Source organism: Prionailurus bengalensis, chromosome D4, assembly GCF_016509475.1.
Source record: "Prionailurus bengalensis isolate Pbe53 chromosome D4, Fcat_Pben_1.1_paternal_pri, whole genome shotgun sequence".
Taxonomy (NCBI): Eukaryota; Metazoa; Chordata; class Mammalia; order Carnivora; family Felidae; genus Prionailurus; species Prionailurus bengalensis.
Window position 1 is genome coordinate 94,466,239 of NC_057359.1, and position 17,866 is coordinate 94,484,104.

The window sequence follows — 17,866 nt, forward strand, 5'->3', positions numbered from 1 at the left end:
ATTAGGTCTGTTGTTACAGTCCCACAGGTTCTTTAGGCTCTGTTCTGTTTTTTTTCTTTTAATTTTTTTTAATGTTTATTTATTTTTGAGAGAGAGAGAGAGAGAGAGACAGAGTGAGTGGAGGAGGGGCAGGGAGAGAGGGAGACACAGAATCCAAATCAGGCTCCGGGCTCTGAGATATTAGCACAGAGCCTGATGCGGGGCTTGAACTCAAGAACCGTGAGATTATGACCTGAGCCGAAGTCGGATGCCCAGCCGACTGAGCCACCCAGGTGCCCCTTCTTGTTTGTTTTTGAAGTCTGGTTTCTTTCTGTTTATCAGACTGGGTAACTTCTGTTTCTCTTTTTTACTCTTCACTTATTCTTTCCCCTGTCTGCTCTATTCTGTTGTTATGCCTTCCATTTATATTTTAATTTTGATTATTGTTGTTTTCAGTTCTAAGTTTTCCATTTGGTTCTTCTTTATATCTTCTTCTTGTTTGCTGACACTATTTTTTTGTTGAGACTTTCTGTTTTTGAGTGTGTTTCGAGTGTGCCCATGATTGTTCTCTGAAGTATTTTTATAATAGCTGCTTTAAAATATTTGTCAGGTACTTTTATTGTCTCTGTCATCTTAGTGTTGGCAATCTGTATCAGTCAGAGTTCTCCAGAAATATAGAACCAGTAGGATGTGTATGTATGTGTGTATACAGATATATGTGAAGAGAGAAAGATTGATTAATTTTTAATTGGGAATTGGCTCTTGTGATTATGAAGGCTGGCAAGTCCAAATCTGCAGTTTGAGCTGGCAGGTTCAAGACCCAGGAGAGATGGTGGTACAATTCCAGTCTGAAACCCAGCAGGTGGAAACCCAGTAGAGCCAATGGTCCAGATGAAGTCTAAAGGCAGTCTACTAGAGAATTCCCTTTTACTTGGAGGAGGGTTGGTCTTTTTGTTCTCTTCAGACCTTCAACTGATTGGATGAGGTCCACCACATTATGGAAGGCAATCTGCTTTACTATATCAATTAAAATGTTAATCTCCTCCCAAACACATTTACAGAAACACCCGGAATAATGTTTGACTGAATTATCTAGGGACCCCATGGCCCAGTCAAGGTTGACACATAAAATTAACCATCACAGCATCTATTGAAAATCTATCGATCTTTTTTTCCATGCAGTTTGTGCTTTCCCTCACTCATTTGCATGGCAAATGAGTTTCAGTTGAAAGCTGGACACTTTTGGTACTGTGTTATGAGACCAAGGCTATAAAAGTCAAAAGGTCTAGGAGAGCTGTCCTTCTTTGCATTCAGTTTTTAGATTATGCCTGAGTGTTGGCTTGTGGCTTAAACCAGGCACATGGTAAGGACTGTTCCCTGGGGACTTGCGGACTTGCTCTGGATCAGGGGGAAATGTGGCATGCGGCTCACTGCCTTTGAGCTGCTGCGAAAGCTGCTACAGACAGAAGATCAGACTTGAGCCTAGGGCCCGTGGGCTCCATTCAGGAGAAATGTCTTTGGAGCTGACTGGTATGTTCAGCAGCCTGGGAAGAATAAGGGAGTTGTCCAAGCAGAGGCTGGCATGCAGCCTTCAAGGTATACTGGAACCCTTTGGCTCCCTGGATCTACTCCTTGGCTTTTCGGCATTGCTGGGCAGTGATCAGTAGTGCTAAGTGTCCTTGGTCTTTTGAGAGCTGCAGTTCCCGTGAAAGCTCTGTGGGGCAAAGGCAGGCAAGTCTGATGTGGGTCCTTCCCGGACTCCCCCTGTCTGGACCTCCCACCACCTGAACTCTCCCTGCCTAGGCCATGCCAGGTGTTCGAGGTAGGGTCAGGGGCACTTCTGTAGCCAGGGCTATGTGTCTTGTCCACCTGTTTCTCCTCATCTCCCCCTTGCTTCCAGACAAATGATGCAGCCGGCAACACCTGGAACTGGCTCTACTTCATCCCTCTCATCATCATCGGCTCCTTCTTCATGCTCAACCTGGTGTTGGGTGTGCTCTCAGGGTAAGAGGCCACATGGGCTTGGGTGCCACCTGCCCCTCCGTGTTCTCAGGCTAAGGGGACAGATGGTGGGGTCAGATATGGGCCTGTGTGACATGGGAAAGGCCTCATGGCCACCCTCTGTGGTGGTCACTCCCAGCATACTGAGCTCTGGCCAGCCTTTCCTTTGTGCTGCCATCCTGACCTCTGCCTTGACCGTCGTCTGGCCCTGGCCTCCTTACGTCTGTCCCACCCTTGGCCTTCACCTGGCTCTGATGATGGGGGAGGGGCTGCTGCTGCATCTCAGCTGGGTCTGTGGTGGGGTTTCTGGGAGTAGAGAGTGATGGAGCAGCCCTGTATCCTGGCTAGAGTGGTCACCAGGCTCTCCAGCGTAGCCTTGACCCCTGGCTTGCTCCTCCTCTCCAGACACCTTTCTGTGCTGAACTCCTCCAGTAGAGAGCAAGGGAGGGTGGGGCTAGGAGTCCTTCCTGAAGAAAAGTGCTTCCTGACTCCACATTGCAGTGAGATGTGGCACACGGTACCCTCCTGTGGTATGGACCAATGGCTACAGAAATGCTTGGTGCTTAGGGGCACAGATGGGGCTGGTGTTTAAGGCTCCTGTCCTTCTACCAGGCTGAGGAACCTGTGTTGGGAAGGCCTGGCCTGCTCTCTGCCCCTACCTTGGTGTCATACCTCCTATAAGACTCGAGAACAACTCCTCCCTGCCCACCCTGAAGGTTCCTGCTCAGGCCCAGGGTTCCTGAGGGAGGCCGGGGGAGAGGCTGGTGGAGCCAAGAAGCAGCTATCTTACTGGCCGGGAAAGGAACAGCCATTGAGAGGGCAGTGGTTAGGGGCCAAGGCCTGCGTGCTCTGGCTCTGGAATGTGTCCTTGGCCTCGGTCCTATCCTGAGGGATATGTCACTAGCATGTCTTTTCAAGCACTTGCATAGGACAGGCAAGCCCACAGCACGGGGAATGGATGTAGAACTTCTAGTCTAGTGAGGGGATTGCATGGTCGGAGTTCGACGGGGTTGGTGGGGAAGCCAGGGGAGGCCCGGAGCTCAGAGAAGCCACCTAGGGAAGGGGCATTTCCAATGAGACCCAAAGGGGGACCAGGAATGAACTCCATGAAGGAGGGAGGAAGGTCTCCCAGGCAGAAAAGAGCTGGGGTGGAGGCCCAGAGGTACAGAGGGGTGCAGGGATGCTCAAAGCTGGAACCAGAAGGTGTGGAGGGGAGAGGGTGCTGAGCCGGCAGACGGCAGGCTTGTGTGGAGCGTGGGCTCTGTGCTGAGGACAGTGCACAGTGGGGGCTGGTAGGAACATGAGTGGGTTCATGGTGAGTTGGGAGAGCAGCCTGCTCAGTCTGGCTTTTTGTGCAGCTTACCCTGGAGAACATGCAGGAAGAATTCAGGGATTGGGGCTGTGTGGCCCCTCACTGAGCAGGGCCATGAACTTTGTGACTGTGTGGCCCTTCTCCCCACTGTGAGCATCCTGGCCTCTGGGAATGGGATGATATGAGATGGTTTTCCTTATTAGTCTCAGCTGAGCCCTCTCTCAGTCATCCAGGCTAAGCAGAGGGACCCCAGGGTTCTCTTTCAGGTTCTCCTTGGAGATGGCAGGGCCCCTAAAGCCAGCAGTCAGTGCACAGCATGTGGGGCCCATGGAAGCAGTGGTTAGATGCCACTGGTACAGCCTGGCCTGGGGAAAGCTCGCCCTGCAGGGCCCAGTCCACGTCTGGGCAAGTGCTGCTGGATTAGCCGGCTTGGAGCCAACCAGCCTCGCGTTCTTCTTCCCAGAGGAGCAGGATCAGTGAATCCTCTTGTGGCTTTTCTTAGCAGTTAGAACTGATGCCTGAGGAAGGCAGGCCCCACTGCTGGCTACCATCTGAGAAGTGGCTGCTGTGTGCAGGGCCTAGATTGCTGCAGCAAGTTTTCACTGGTGGCTCTGAGACTGACTCAAGCAGTGTTGTTACTGCCCCACCCCTGCACCCCAGGCCCTCCTACCCTCATCGTGGCCAAGGGAGAGGGGAGGAGGAGGAGAGGGGTCCTATATTCCTGCGAATTCAGGGTTTGGGAGGGATGGGAGGTCCAGGCAGGAGCTGGCTCCTCGCATTTCCAGGATGGCCACAGCTCAGGCCCTGGCGGACACTGGCCATGAGTTTGGGTCAGTGCTGGCCAGAGCTGAGCTCTCTCTCCTGCTGTGGCTATGTGCCGGGAGTCAGGCCTGCCAGGCTCACTGCACCAAGCTGCTTCTCTTGGAGGAGGAACAACTACTCACCTGAGACTAGACATTGCTATTTTGCTGTGGGGCTGTGCCCGCCTGCCCTTTGGGGACCTGGATCCTGCCCCAGGCCTGAGCTGAGAGGCTTGCAAGGCTGTACGCTGGGTGTCTGTGTGCCTGTGTGTGAATGGCTTCCTTCTGGCAGTGTGAGGCTGCAAGCTTGGCTGGGAGCCTGGGGCTGGGCTGCTGAGGGGTAAGGAGAGCAGAAATCTCTCTCCTGGTCATCTCAGACCTCGGAGGTTTGTCCGAGGTGGCTTGCATGGGCTGTAGAATGTTTTCCTTTTGTCTCTGGCTTGCCCTATCCGGTCCCTTCTTGCCCTGTTCCTGTCTGTCCATCCCCTCCGAGTAAGGGCTCTGGGTCTGAACCAACAGAAAAAACAAAGTGTAAGTCCTCTTGGGCAATTCTTGCCCAGAAGCTCTTTGTAGGATGGCAGGTGACAGGGCCTGGCACTCAGAGGGAGGGGTGTGCTTTGGCCTGCTCTGGGCAGGGGGTGTGGCATTGTCCCTGCCCTCTGGAGCCCCCTCTGGGGACTGCGGTGCTGTCCCTGTGTGCTGGAGGAGTCTGAGGAAGGAGGGTTCACCTGGGCCCTCCGAGGGCTCAGGTTGGAAGAGGCCGTGGTGGTGAGGCTCCCTGGGAGGGCGGCCTGTGACCTGCATGTCATGTCCCAGCCTCTTCCTGGTTCCCTTCGCCTCTGCGTCTGCACACCCATGGGGTGGGCGAATGTGCTCACACTCACCTGATCTGCTTACTTTTGTGGACCCTGCACAATGCAGAGAGTTTGCCAAGGAGCGTGAGAGGGTCGAGAACCGCCGGGCCTTCCTGAAGCTCCGCCGGCAGCAGCAGATTGAGCGGGAGCTCAATGGGTACCTGGAATGGATCTTCAAGGCTGGTGAGAACCAGGGGCTGCTGCCTTGCTCCTGGCCTGTCCTCTGTCGGTGCAGCTGGAGCCCCAGTCCTGGGCCGGACGAGACCAGCCTGGAGAGCTGAGGAGAGCTGGGGCGTTGGAAGTGGATTCTCCAGCTGGCCCGGGGTCCTGACACAGGGCAGCCATACGGCCCTGGAGACACTGGCCTTTTTAATGGAGGCTTCTGGCATGGCCTAGCCTAGAGCTAGTTTCTGCCTGTCAGACTCAAGCACCCTTCCCTTGACCTGAGTGTGTTCTGCGCCCTGGCTCTGGGCTTTGTCAAGCCTGGGGTTTCTGACTGCCTCCCTCCCTCCCCGCCCCCGCCCCAGGCCAGCATTCTTTCCTGCATATGGGGCGCCTGCTGTGCCTCCTGTGCCTCCTGAAGCGCCTCTTGGGCCAGGAACTCACCTAGTGGGGTGGCTGTCCTCAAGGGAGGGTGATGTGAACAGGCCAGGCCCCCCTCATGGGGCACCGTGTGGGGGACACATAAAGGGTGTCTGTCTCAGTAGGAAAAGCTCGGCCGTGAGCCCCACGGCCTTCTGGAGTCATAAGGGTGAGAAGGCGGGTCCAGCAGCAGAGGCGCATCTTTACTCTGCTGTGTTCCTGGGGACTGAGCCCTGGGCAGGGCGGGGGTTGGGGGGGGTGGGGCAGGGCAGGGAGGCTCCCAGCTGAGGCTGTGTCTCACTCGCAGAGGAAGTCATGCTGGCTGAGGAGGACAAGAATGCGGAGGAGAAGTCCCCTCTGGATGGTAGGTGACCACTGTTAGCACTCCGTGCCCGCGAGCCGCGTGTGCATGCTTGCATGTGTGGTGCCGTCTGCCGTTGCTCTGCCGGCAGCTTCACGGCCGCCACCTTCCGCGGGGTCCTGGGCAGACCCGTTCTGGAGGTCGCCGCATGCTCCCGGGCAGTTGCGTGCCGTGGACCCGAGTGGAGGTAGCTGGCGGTGGGCTTAGATAGCACACCTGCTGAGGTATCACCCCGGGGCTCAGAGGAGTCTGTGCTCACGGTACGGACCCGAGAGCTGTGTTCTCCAACATGACGCTTTACATGTGACTGTGTAAGCTCATGCGTAAGTCCACTGCAGTGAAGTAAAAGTGAAAGTCCTGTTCCTCAGGCTCCCCCACCACATCTCAAGCGTTCGATAGACATATGGGGCTAGAGGCTACTGTACTGGTCAGCACAGATGTAGATCGTTTCCATCATTATAGAAAGTTCTATTGTACTGTGCTGCTTCTAGAAGCTTTTAAAGTTCAGGTTTAAACCAGGTTGCATCTGTGTCTAGAGCTCAGGGTGATGTGGCTCCCAGATTGCCACGGAAAGCCTCTTAGCACAGCCTGGGGCCGCTAGGGCGGGGATGAGGGCCAGAGTGGCCACGGTTACTGGCCTGGCTACTAGCACAGTCCCAGTGGCAGGACAGTCGTCCTGTTTTCACACCCACTGCTGAGGAGAGGGCCAGAGAGCTTGGCTGTGTCCCCTGCGGCCTCAGCTGGACCCACATCTGGGGCTCTGCGCATGTCTGTGCTGGCCCCTCTGCAGACCTGACTGATCTCTCTGGCCCCAGAGTGGGCTGCTTGGCAGTGGGCCACAGTCCTGGCCTTGTCCTTACAGACGTCTCCTGGTCTCCCTGGTAGCCAGGCCTTCCCCACTGACACCATCGTGGAGAAAAGGGAAAGTGGCACTCCCCTCACGATTCCTTGTCCCCTGTGCTCTGAAGACTGAGAGGGGCCCACAGGGGCCAGGATAGGAGATCCCCAGGAAGATGGTCGCAGGCTCGGCTGAGATGCACCCCCGCCCTGAGGCAGTCCCCTCCCCCTCCCCTTGTTTAAAGCAGTGTTGAAGAGAGCAGCCACCAAGAAGAGCCGGAATGACCTGATCCATGCCGAGGAGGGGGAGGATCGGTTTGCAGACCTCTGTGCTGTTGGTGAGTCTCTTTGGTTCCTCCTGGCCTGTCCTGTGAGTGGGTACAGGAATTCCCCTAGCTTCCGGCCTGTCCCCTGGGCCCCCCAGCCCTCTGGGGCCACCCTCCTTCCCTTCCTTCCCTACCGCTCCCACTCCTGTGTCCACCCTGATGGCAGGAGGTACAGTGCCCTCTGCCCTCTGCTGTGTGCTCAGCATTTTTTCCCCTGGTGCAGGCAGCGGAGTGAGCGGTGTGTTTGCCCAGTGCTTCCTGCCCTTTCCCATCGGTGCAGCCCCGGCTGCTCTCGGCTCTGCCACCCCCAACGTGGACACAGAGCCTCGGGCCGCACCCCGTAGCTGAAGGGCTACGTGTGTGTTACTGACCGTAGCGACCGAAAGGTTCTGGCTGTCTCTCTTCCCAGCCCCTGTCTGTCTTCCACGCTCCTGGGGCCTCTGGCTTCATCCCCTTCTTCTCAAATGGTAGAAGAGAGATTCTGGTTGCTTTATCACACAGCTGTTTTAGTTCCCTTCCTCAGTCTGGTACCAAAAGTGCCCAGGCCTTTTCCCACCAAATGCCCTGTTACTGTGCATTCTGCAGCAGAAGAGGGCTGAGCCAAGGGCCTCCACCTTGGTGGTTGGAGACAGGCCTGCATGGCAGTGAGCTTCTCACTGAGGCACCAAGTCAAGGGGTTGCAGGCGGACTTGGTCTCCAGCTGTCCGTGAGCAGGCCCGAGTCCGAGGTCTGCTTCTCATTATGTGGTCGCATTTATTTGCATTTATGACACAACTCTTTTTTTAAAAAAAAATTTAAATGTGCATTTATCTTAGAGAGACATGCAGACAGAGTGCGAGCAGGGGAGGAACAGAAAAAGGGAGACACAGAATCAGAAGCAGGCTCCAGGCTATGAGACAACTCTTTGATGAAAGTTACTTGTGTATTTATCTGTCACTCAGTCTGTCTCTGTGTGTCTCTATCTATCCATCCATCAATCAATGTGTCTGTCATCTAAGTATCTATCTATCATCTGTCAGTAATCTGTGTGTCTATCAATCTATCATCTGTCAATCATCTGTCTATAATTCAATCAATCTAGGTATCTGTGTGTCTGTCTATCATCTATCTTTTCTGTCTTTTTCCCCCCACACAGCCCAGTAAACCCATGTCAGTAGCTTGGGATTTATCCCTGTTTCTCCACACATATCAGATATAATACACATTTGTATCACACACACATGCATGTAGACATGCACACATACACACATGTAGAGTTTTGGGATCTATTCATGTTACAGATAGGCTTTCATACAAATTTTTCTATACCCTCTGGAGACCACTCCCCTCTGCAGTGTAGTTCTAATGCTGTCTTGTCAGTGGCTGCATGGTGTTGCACAGTATGGATTCACTCTAATTGTTCAGGGGCTCTCCGTTGACGGCCATTCATTTATTTTTAGGTTGTTTTATCTTCATCATGAGCAGCGCCACCGAACAGAACCCTATAAGCAACCGTCCTTCCTTTCCAGTGCTTCTGTCCCTGCAGGCAGATTTCTGGGGAGCTGGGCACCGCGTCGCCTGCTAGACGTGCCTCCCCCCCCCCCCCCGCCCCAGTTACATGCCGTAGCTACTTTCGACTTTACCTTGACGCCAACTTGATGATGTTTCCTTGGAGCTGTCGTTCTCATTTCACTCATTACTAACGATTTTGAGCTCCTTTTTAAAAGTGTTTGCTTCTGATTTGAATTTGGGTTTTGGTGAGTCTTCATATACCCGTCCATTTTTCCGTTGGGTGGTTTGTGTTTGCTAGTTAATAAGAGACTGATGTGTGTTGTGGATCTGAGTTTTGTTACAGTTTTTACAAATTTATCACATGAATGTTGTATTTAAATAGTCCCCTTTATTCCTATTTTACTTACAGTTTTTATTCTGATTTTTTAAAGTCTACAGTTTAAAATAATTTAAGCAACACCTAAAGTACCCGTTCTTCAAGGGTAAAGATAAAACTGTGAACCCATCTAGTAAAGAAAAAGAACTAGGACCAGTTTTATAAATTATGCCTTACGACGAAATCTTACATTTTCTCAGTGTTTCAAACTCGTTTCTATAGAGTTGCCTGTAGTTTCTCTTACAGTTCTTTTAATCTCTCCTGTATTCAGCCCTTTGTTCATTCACTCAGCAGATATTTATCAAGTGCCCCCTGACGTGCAAGTAACTGCTCACGGCTCCGGGGCTATAGCACTGAACAAAATGATGAAGCCCCTTCATCTTCTGCTTTTTCTAGCCCGGCTGTGGCATCAGACCACGGGCAGTAGAATAGGAAGAGCACACAGCATGTCAGTGCCACCTCTGGAAAAGGAAAAAATTGAGAAGGGCGGGGGCTTGGAGGGTTCGGGGGTTTTGGAGTTTTAAAGAGAAAGGCCACAGGCGGCCTCCCTGGAAAGGTCACTTTTGAGTAAAAGCTGAAGGAAGTGAGGAAGTCAGGCCCATGGAAGGGAACATCCAGGCAACACGTGAGAGGATCCTGAGGCCAGAAGGAGCGTGGCGCTTGTGGGGACTGTCTGGGAGGCCAGTGTGGCTGGAGTGGAGCGCTGTGGGTTTCGGGGGAGCAGTGCCACAGGGTTAGGGTTAGGGTCGCAGAGGGCGGGGGCCAGCAAGGACTGTGGCTGCTGGTGGGTTTGCAGAGCAGAGTCGCTGTCCTGCTCCAGTTGGGGCGCAAGAGATCCTCAAGTGCAGGAGGGCCAGATGCGGGCCCATTTAGAGGCCACTGTAGGGATCCAACCGGCAGTGGCTGCCACGGAGGTGTGCAGTGGCCAGATTCTGGATACATTCTGAAGACAAACACGCAGGATTTGCTGGCCAGCTGGATGTGGGCGTCAGAGGACTCGGGGCGGCCATGTGACTCAAGGAGGGGCACTGGGGGCGGACTCCCAGAGTCTGGGGAGCAGCTGGAGGGCCAGTGGGGGTGTCAGGTAGCACCTGTATGTGGGGGTCTGGCGGTCAGGCGGTCAGGCGGTCAGGCGGGAGATGTTGCACAGTCGCTATGAGGGTGTTTAGGCCCTTAAAGCCGGCTTACATCCTGCTGACTCTGCTTCTGCTTTTTCTGGTTGTTGGAACGTTTATCTTTGCCTTCTGTTTTATTAATTTGGATTGTGGGGGTGAATATGTATTAATGATCATTTAAAATAACCCTGGTTTAGATTTCTTTTCTTCCATTTTCTTTTTGTTTTAAATGTCATTACTTTCTTTTGTATTTTTATTATCTTTGTATAGTATTTTGATTTACATATTATTGCTTTCCTAATTTCTGAAAATGTGTAACTGTTTCTTTTTCCTTTCTTTTTTACCCGCAAAGGCACTGAAGGCTGTGCCCCGCCCCTGCATACGGCTTTGCTGTGATGGCCTCCTTTTATGGGCTTTTCCATCGTGGTTTCTTTTCTTCACTCTCAAAAGGTGTCTGGGAATCTGCTTCGCTCCCCACAAATTTCTCACTTTTCTAACCCACAAACAGCCGTCTCCCCTCCCCTGCTCTCATAATTAGAACCATGCTTCTTTACTATTTTAGCCTGTTTTTTATTTTTACTTATTTATTTATTTTTACCATCCTTACCACTGAGATGCATCATTTCCGCGAGGAAATTGCTGTATTTGCCATCTCTCTGCCCCTGTTGGCCCCGAAGGTCAAGAAGATGTGACCTTTGCAGTGTTTTCCTCTTCTCCCTGCCAACTCCTGGTTTAGAGAACTTTGGTGTTTGTAGCCCTAGGCTGTCATTAGTCCCGTGGTCACCCCGGCTGCTTGGCACATTCCCAGAGGTGGGTTTGCTTTCAGCCGTCCTCCAGCCACTATCCCATAGACCTGGCTCTGCTTCCTCTCTGTCCTGTGCTTGGCCTGCTTCCCCGAGGCATGTGTGTCGGGGGGAGCCTTGTGAGGGAGGCCTGTTTAATGGCTCCTCCTGCTGCTCTGTGGTATCGCCCTGTCCCCTTCTTTCCCAGTGCAGATGTAGCCTTGGAGGGCTGGAACTCTCGTCCTGGGTCAGAAGTTCCTTCTCTGCCCAGCATCAGGCCTGGTGGACTTTTCCGCCTGTGGGCTCAGGCCTTCCTTCACCGAGGCTTCTTCTTTCCATGTGTGCAATGACTTCGTCTCCTCGCCGTGCTCGTTTTGTGTCCCGACTCCCTGTCGTCCGTGCTCTGCCCCTCGAGGGTTCTCCCCTCGGTTAAAACCCACTTGCGCTGCACCCTCCAGGCTACTCGTCTGGGCTTTGAGAGTGAACCTCCTTTCCTTTCATCTGCTGAAGGGGATTTTATTTTTTCTCCAAGAAGTTTCTCTCTTTTACTTTTATTGTGATTGGTTTGGTGCCGCACACAAGTCCTTGGGATTCTCCCGATTTCTCCTCCTGGGTGTCTTGCAGGGCCGAAGGATCATGTGCCTCAGGCCTCAGGCCTCAGCAGGTGTGGGCGTGGGGCTTCACAGGGTGGAAGAAGCCATGGGTCTCCTGGTGCCCAGCACCCCCTTTGTCCCTCCCTGTGTGTTGAGGATGGCTGTGTCTTACGTGTTGGGCTTGTCACCCCTCCATCCGCTGTCACTGCTGCTGTTGACTGAGCCCAGGTGCCAGGCCCCGTGTTGTTGCCCTGACTCCTACATGGCCTGCGAGGTCCAGGTTCCCTGTTTCCTATTTTCTTTTCTTTTTAATTTTTTTTTAACGTTTATTTATTTTTTTGAGACAGAGAGAGACAGAGCATGAACAGGGGAGGGTCAGAGAGAGGGAGACACAGAATCTGAAACAGGCTCCAGGCTCCGAGCTGTCAGCACAGAGCCCGACGCGGGGCTCGAACTCACGGACCGCGAGATCATGACCTGAGCCGAAGTCGGCCGCTTAACTGACTGAGCCACCCAGGCGCGCCCCCCCCCCCCCCCCCCCCGCGTTTCCTATTTTTGAGTGAGGACTCTCCAGGCTGTGTGGTGTGTATAAGGCCCTGTGCCTAGGGCAGGGGTGATGGGGGTTTGTGTTTTCATGGCTTGTGGTTGAACCTCACCTTCATTACCCCGTGCTGGTGAATGCAACAGCAAAGCCATTTCTCCTGTGTCCCTTCACTGGCCTCTGGTGGGCTCACCAAGGGCGAGAACAGAGCTTAGTCGTTCTGTCTTCTCTCTGCCACTCAGGGCCTGGCACGAAAACTCTGTACATGTTTGTGGCAGGAATGGCTGTTAGGCAGGGCTGGCGTAGACTTTTTATTAACAGTGAACTCCCTTTGGGGCATGATGGGAAGAAATGCAGACATTGTATGTGGTCACGCATTGTTCACACGAGTGCTTAACTGTGACGTCATTTGCAGGTTAATTTAATTCTCGATTTCCCCTAGCTTGACGAGATCGGATTCTTGTTCCTTGAAATAAGCCTTTTGGTTATAAAGAATATGTGTTGATGAAGCTAAACGTGGAAATGCAGAGTGCTGAAGAGAAGCAGCCTCGTCTCTCCTGCTTTTCCCCTCCCAGAGCTATGATTCTGGATTTGGCATGTGTCCATGCTCACTGCAGACCCCTGCTTTTACCAAAGACCTGGGCTGGAGTCACTGTCCAGAGCTGACCTGAGCACACGGTGGTAGCTTCTTGCTGAGAATACTGTCTTCCGGGGCCTGTGCCCTTGTCTTCAGAGACCCAGGGCCCAGAATTCCCTGAGGCACAGCATGCCCTGTATAGTGGTGGGCCTGGGTGTCCCTGTTCCCTGACCAAATGAGAGGATGGCTGGTCTCTGTCCTGGGTGCTGCCAGGGTTCCCTAGGAACTGAAAGGCAGTCCCTCATGTCCAGAGTGCTAGGGCTTCTGCTCCCTGCCCTGTCCCTTGGACTGTGTGTTAGAGGAGGGATGGATGGGGCTTCAAGAGCCAACTGGGGATCTGTGGTTTTGTGCACATGTGGCTGTGGAAACCGCTTTGTGGGTATTCCTTTGATGAGTGAAGATGTATGTGGTTGTCTGCATGTGGGCACAGGTGCAGGATGAGGGGGGCCAGGAGTTATGACAAGGAAGCATTCCTATGAAGCTTTTGCATGGTTAAGGGCTCATTGGTTCTTGCTGGCCATGGCCCCTCCCCTGGAGAACTTGCTGCTTGTCTCACTGGCCACATGTGTGTGCACAGAGCAGTTCACACAAGTCACGTGTCCCCATTACCCTCCTTCCCAGAGTTGCCCTGTGTGTGTTCATAGGAGTGTCTTCAAGAATGAGATGCTCAGGGTGTTGATGCGTGCTGTGCAGTGTGTGTGTGTGTGTGTGTGTGTGTGTGTGTGTGACTTTGCTTCTAAACAACTCAAGCAGTGGTGGGGGAATCTGCCTGTGTGGGTCTCTGGACAGTTCTGTGCGTGGCTCTGCCTGTGTGTAGGTCTCTCCATGTCTGTACTACTCTTGCCTTCCTCCCTCCGTGCCCTGTTGCTGCTTTTGAGGAAGGAGCGGGTGTGTCTGGTTGTGGCCTTGGCACTTTGCAGCCCTCAGTGAGGCTGGCCAAGAGGTTTTGTTGAATGAGCTATCTCTGACTAATTGGCAATGGCTGGTGTGTAGTGTCTGGAAATGGACTGGGAGGCTGTGTCCTGGCTTATCTAGGAGGCTGTGATAGAGCAGTGGCCTTCAATGGTCTGGGTGGGGTGTGGCATCCGGAGTGCTAAGAATTTGCCACAAGGGCCCTGTGAGGTTTCTTGAAAGGCTGGCTGATGGGTCCTGGCCTGTGGACCCTTCCATCTGAGTCTGGGGCTGCGTGTGACAGCATCTCCCATCCTGATGCCACCGCTCAGTTTGTAGACAAGTCTCCAGAGGCCTCAGGGCCTGTCTTCATTTGAGTGAATCCAAGAAAACACTAGCCTAATAATGCTGTTAGTGTGCTGCTGAGGGTCTGGGTGTGCACACACACATGCGCAAATATATAGAACATCACATGACAAACACACACTCCATACCCTTCCCCGGGGACTCCATGCCCAAGCTGACTGGTTTTGAACAATCGGAGGCTCACACGTGCCCAGGCCCTTATTGCAAAAACTAAGAGAACCTGATGCACTGCAGAGACACAGCCAGACCCTGCACACATGCACACTCACGGCCTCTAAGCGCCCATGAAGACTGCTCACTTGCTCATCAAGGGGTGCATGGGCTTTGAGGTGAAAGCCTGTGGGCCTGTCCTCGCAGCGATTGCAGCCTGGTCTGGGAGCTGGGTGCAGAACAGGTCAACAAGCCAATACTGGGGCAGCTGGTACGCGGTTGTGATTATTGTTGGGGAGCTGATTTCAGATGGGGTGCCCAGAGAAGGGTGTTCTGTGGAGGTGACATCAAAGTCCAGACGTGGAGCCGAGAAGCAGCCAACTGTGGAAAGAGACCAGCAGTGGGAAGCATTTCATGCTTAGGTCACGGCAGAGCAGAGGTGGTGTGTGTGTGGAAATGGGGGAAAGCCATGACAGCTTTGTGTGCAAATGTTCCGGAGAGTTTGGTGGGCTTTGTGGGCCGTACACACTCACTCTGCCTCTGTACCAGAACAGCAGCCATGGACCAGACGCAAACCAAGGAGCTTGACTGTGTTCCAGGGTACTTAAAAATAGGTAACCGGTGGTTGTTGGTCCCTGAGTTGAAGCAGGAGGGAGGGCCAGATGCTGCATGGCTCCGTGAGGCCCCCGGAGGGGTTGGGATGGCCTGGGGGCATTGGGGCTGTGCTGCTGGAAGGTGGCTGAGGGGTGCTGGGGGCCATCTGGAGCCTGGTAACCATGGAGACCACCAAGGCTCTCGGTTCCCCCATCTGTGAAATGGGGGTGGGGTCCGGACCTGGTGCAGGCGGGTGCGGCGCAGGGGTAATTAGCTCAATGTCGGTAGCACACCGGGTCTGACCCATGGTGTCTGTGATCAGAACCGGGGCCTCTGGCTAGGTCTGGGCTGGGGCAGGTGTCCTTGGAGATGTTTTCCTGTGGGAGATACAAGTTTGAGATGGGAGGGGAAGCGTGTCCTCGAGGCTGCGTCCGTGGGGCACACATCCATGGAAGGAGAGCGTGTCTGGGGGTCTGGTGGTCTCTGCATGTCCTCAGTGAGCTCCTTGTTCCCCCAGGATCCCCCTTCGCCCGCGCCAGCCTCAAGAGTGGGAAGGCAGAGAGTTCGTCATACTTCCGTAGGAAGGAGAAGATGTTCCGGTTCTTCATCCGCCGCATGGTGAAGGCACAGAGCTTCTACTGGGTGGTGCTGTGTGTGGTGGCCCTGAATACGCTGTGCGTGGCCATGGTTCACTACAACCAGCCGCAGCGGCTCACCACGGCGCTGTGTACGTAGCTGCAGCCTGGGCCTCCCCCTCACCTCTTCCCGAACCACCTCTGGTCTGCAGCCTGGAAATCCCGGTTCACAGCCTTTTGCCTTGGAATGCCCTGGGTAGGACCCCTGCACAGACCAAAGTGCCCCCAAGGGCATCTGCTGGGGCCTGAGCTCCCCATCCCAGGTTCCGGGAGGCCTAGCTCCTCTGTCAGTGTGGTGGGCAATGGTGAGGGTCCAGGGCACCCTGGGGGGAGGTCGGTGTGATGGGTGGATGGCCCTGTGTCCTCCCTTGGGAGGGCTTCAGACCCGTGGAACAGGGCACTTGGCCCCTCATTCCAATCTGGCGTGAGGCTGCAGCTCGCTCCCTGGACTCCTGAGGAGAGAGTCCAGGCTTCTAGGGCCCTTTTGGCTGTTTTCATTTTGCTTTTTGCTTCTTGCATCTGAGTGTGTCTGTGACCAAGGCTGACTTACCTGTGGGCCTACGGACAGACCGTGAGTCTGAGTCATGACTACCTGGCCCTGGCTACTGTTCCAAGGAGTAGAGGAGGAAGGTGGCTGGGGTGGTTGAGGCCCTTTGCCCCTCTCCAGGGACCAGGGCTGACCTTCCAGGACCAACCCCTCATACCCTAGGGCTCTGCAGGCCACGGGGAGCCTAGTCTCGGTCTGTCGTCTCACCTCACACGGGCCCTAAAGATGAAGACTCTCCAGTGGTTTCTGTCTTCCGGTTAGAGCCCCCACCTTCTCGTTCCCTGGCACCCACCCTGCCTGGTGTCTGGGGCTGATCTGGACACAGGGCCTGTTTGGGGCTTCCACAAGGGCCTTGCTCTTGCCACGGGAGCCCTGTATGCCTGAAGCCACCCTGAGGTGGGGTGGCAAGACCATCTTTTTCCCAGAGAAGAACCCTCCTGGATCCCTCCTGGCCCCTGGTGCAGCAGCCACATTCCCCTCTTTCAGACCACCGAGGCCGGTCAGTTTTAAGCAGGAGCTTGGGCAGTTCTGGAAGGGTTCTTACGAGCTCTAGACTCTGATGGCTCCACAGGCCACTTGAAAATATGGGTGGGGGTGGCTGTTGGGGTGGGACACTAGGCTATAGTTTCCCAAACTTGTACTGAACTCTCCTGTTGTGTCATGGGGAAGAGCACAGAGGCAGCAGAAGCACAAGGGGCCCCGTGAGCTTCTAGCAGACAGTCTGGGCCAGGTCCCCGGCAGTGAAGTTCAGATGCAGTTTGTGGAGGCTCCTGGGCGGCCCAGTCGGTTAAGTGTCAGACTCTCGATTTTGGCTCAGGTCATGATCTCACGGTCATGAGACTGAGTCCCAAGTTGGGTTCTGTGCTACGTGTGGAGCCTGCTTAAGATTCTCTCTCTGTTCCTCTGCCCCTTTCCCTTCCTCTCTCTCTCTCGAAAACAAATTAAAAAAAAAAAAAAAAAGAAAAAGAAGCAGTTTGTGTGCATGGAACTGCCCGCTGTGGCCCCTAATTCATGTATCCTGGGGCCTGTAGTTTGGTGTCTTGGGACTTTGCTTGGGACTGAGGTCAGTAATTCCCTTGGTATCACCTCAGGATGAAGTTTCCTCACCCTTGGGGGTTGGGTAGGGACCCAGGGAGATGGGGCTTCCTCTTAACTTGGCCAGCAGTGCAGCTGTTCCCTGGGTCTTCTTAGCCAGGCCTTTCTTTCCCATGGAAGAAGCTGGTGGTGCCTAGTCAGTGTTGTGGGATTTGCCACCCGCGTGGGCAGGAGGCAGCCATCGCGGCCTGGTCGTGTATCTGCTGTGCAGGAGCACAGGGCTGAGAGTGTCCAGGTGCTGGTCCAGGCCACAGGCATCCCTGGCCGAGAATCTTCCCCCTTGCTGCTTTGCCTTCTCTGTGGCTCCCTGGGAGTTTCTGAGTCCCTTGGCTTTACCTAGGGAAAATGGCTGGCGGGAGCAGTGGGGGTATGCTAGGGTCTGCACACCTCTGCTCAGTGCCCTGCACTCTGTTCTTGGTGGCTGGGCTGGCGCTGAGGAAGGCTGACCCAGCCAGGTAGGGCAGGTCTTGCAAGAGGCAAAGCAGAGGTAGAGGGGGTCCCCACCAGGACTAGCTCCATTGACGCTCCCTAGGGGGCTCTGGCCTGAAACGAGCTACCCTGAAGAGCGTGGGTTCTGTGCACCTTGGCTGTCGGTCCACTCAGGAGCCACCCCCGGTGTACCACCAGGACCCCCGAGACTGAGGCTTGAATGGTGAGGAGGGAAGGAAGTCCTGCCATGCTCAACTCTGTAGCTGGCTGTTGGGCTTTGTCATCCTGTGAGTCCCCTGGTCTCACAAGACCCTCTTGACCTCCCTCTCCAATGTCCCTCTGTTGTCCCGGCACACTGTCCTCTTATTATGACATAGAACACTGTTCAAATTCTCTGCCTCTGCTCCCCTTTGTGGTGTGAACTCCTGGAGAGAGGGGTCAACTCTGTCTCCTCTGCAAGCTCAAAGCAGCACCAGTGCCTGTTAGTTGAATGAATGATTCTGGAGTGAACGGCTGAACACCCTTTCTCGGCCTCAGAGGGGAGGCTGAGCATATGAAGTCGGTGGGTCTGC

General features: G+C 54.2%; 1 protein-coding gene across 12 annotated transcripts in view; it reads left to right on the forward strand.

The window, feature by feature from the left end:
• The window catches only part of CACNA1B (calcium voltage-gated channel subunit alpha1 B), a 191,756-nt gene that overhangs the window by 49,894 nt on the left and 123,996 nt on the right, over positions 1-17,866 (forward strand). For 8 of the 12 annotated variants that reach the window (XM_043566709.1, XM_043566698.1, XM_043566701.1 and 5 more), the window contains exons 7-11: positions 1,880-1,983; positions 5,014-5,129; positions 5,836-5,892; positions 6,972-7,064; positions 15,106-15,315. In XM_043566709.1, the coding sequence (XP_043422644.1) occupies positions 1,880-1,983; positions 5,014-5,129; positions 5,836-5,892; positions 6,972-7,064; positions 15,106-15,315 (580 nt within the window). The remainder of the gene's footprint in view (positions 1-1,879; positions 1,984-5,013; positions 5,130-5,835; positions 5,893-6,971; positions 7,065-15,105; positions 15,316-17,866) is intronic. The other 4 variants (XM_043566699.1, XM_043566703.1, XM_043566705.1 and 1 more) reach the window with 1 other exon arrangement.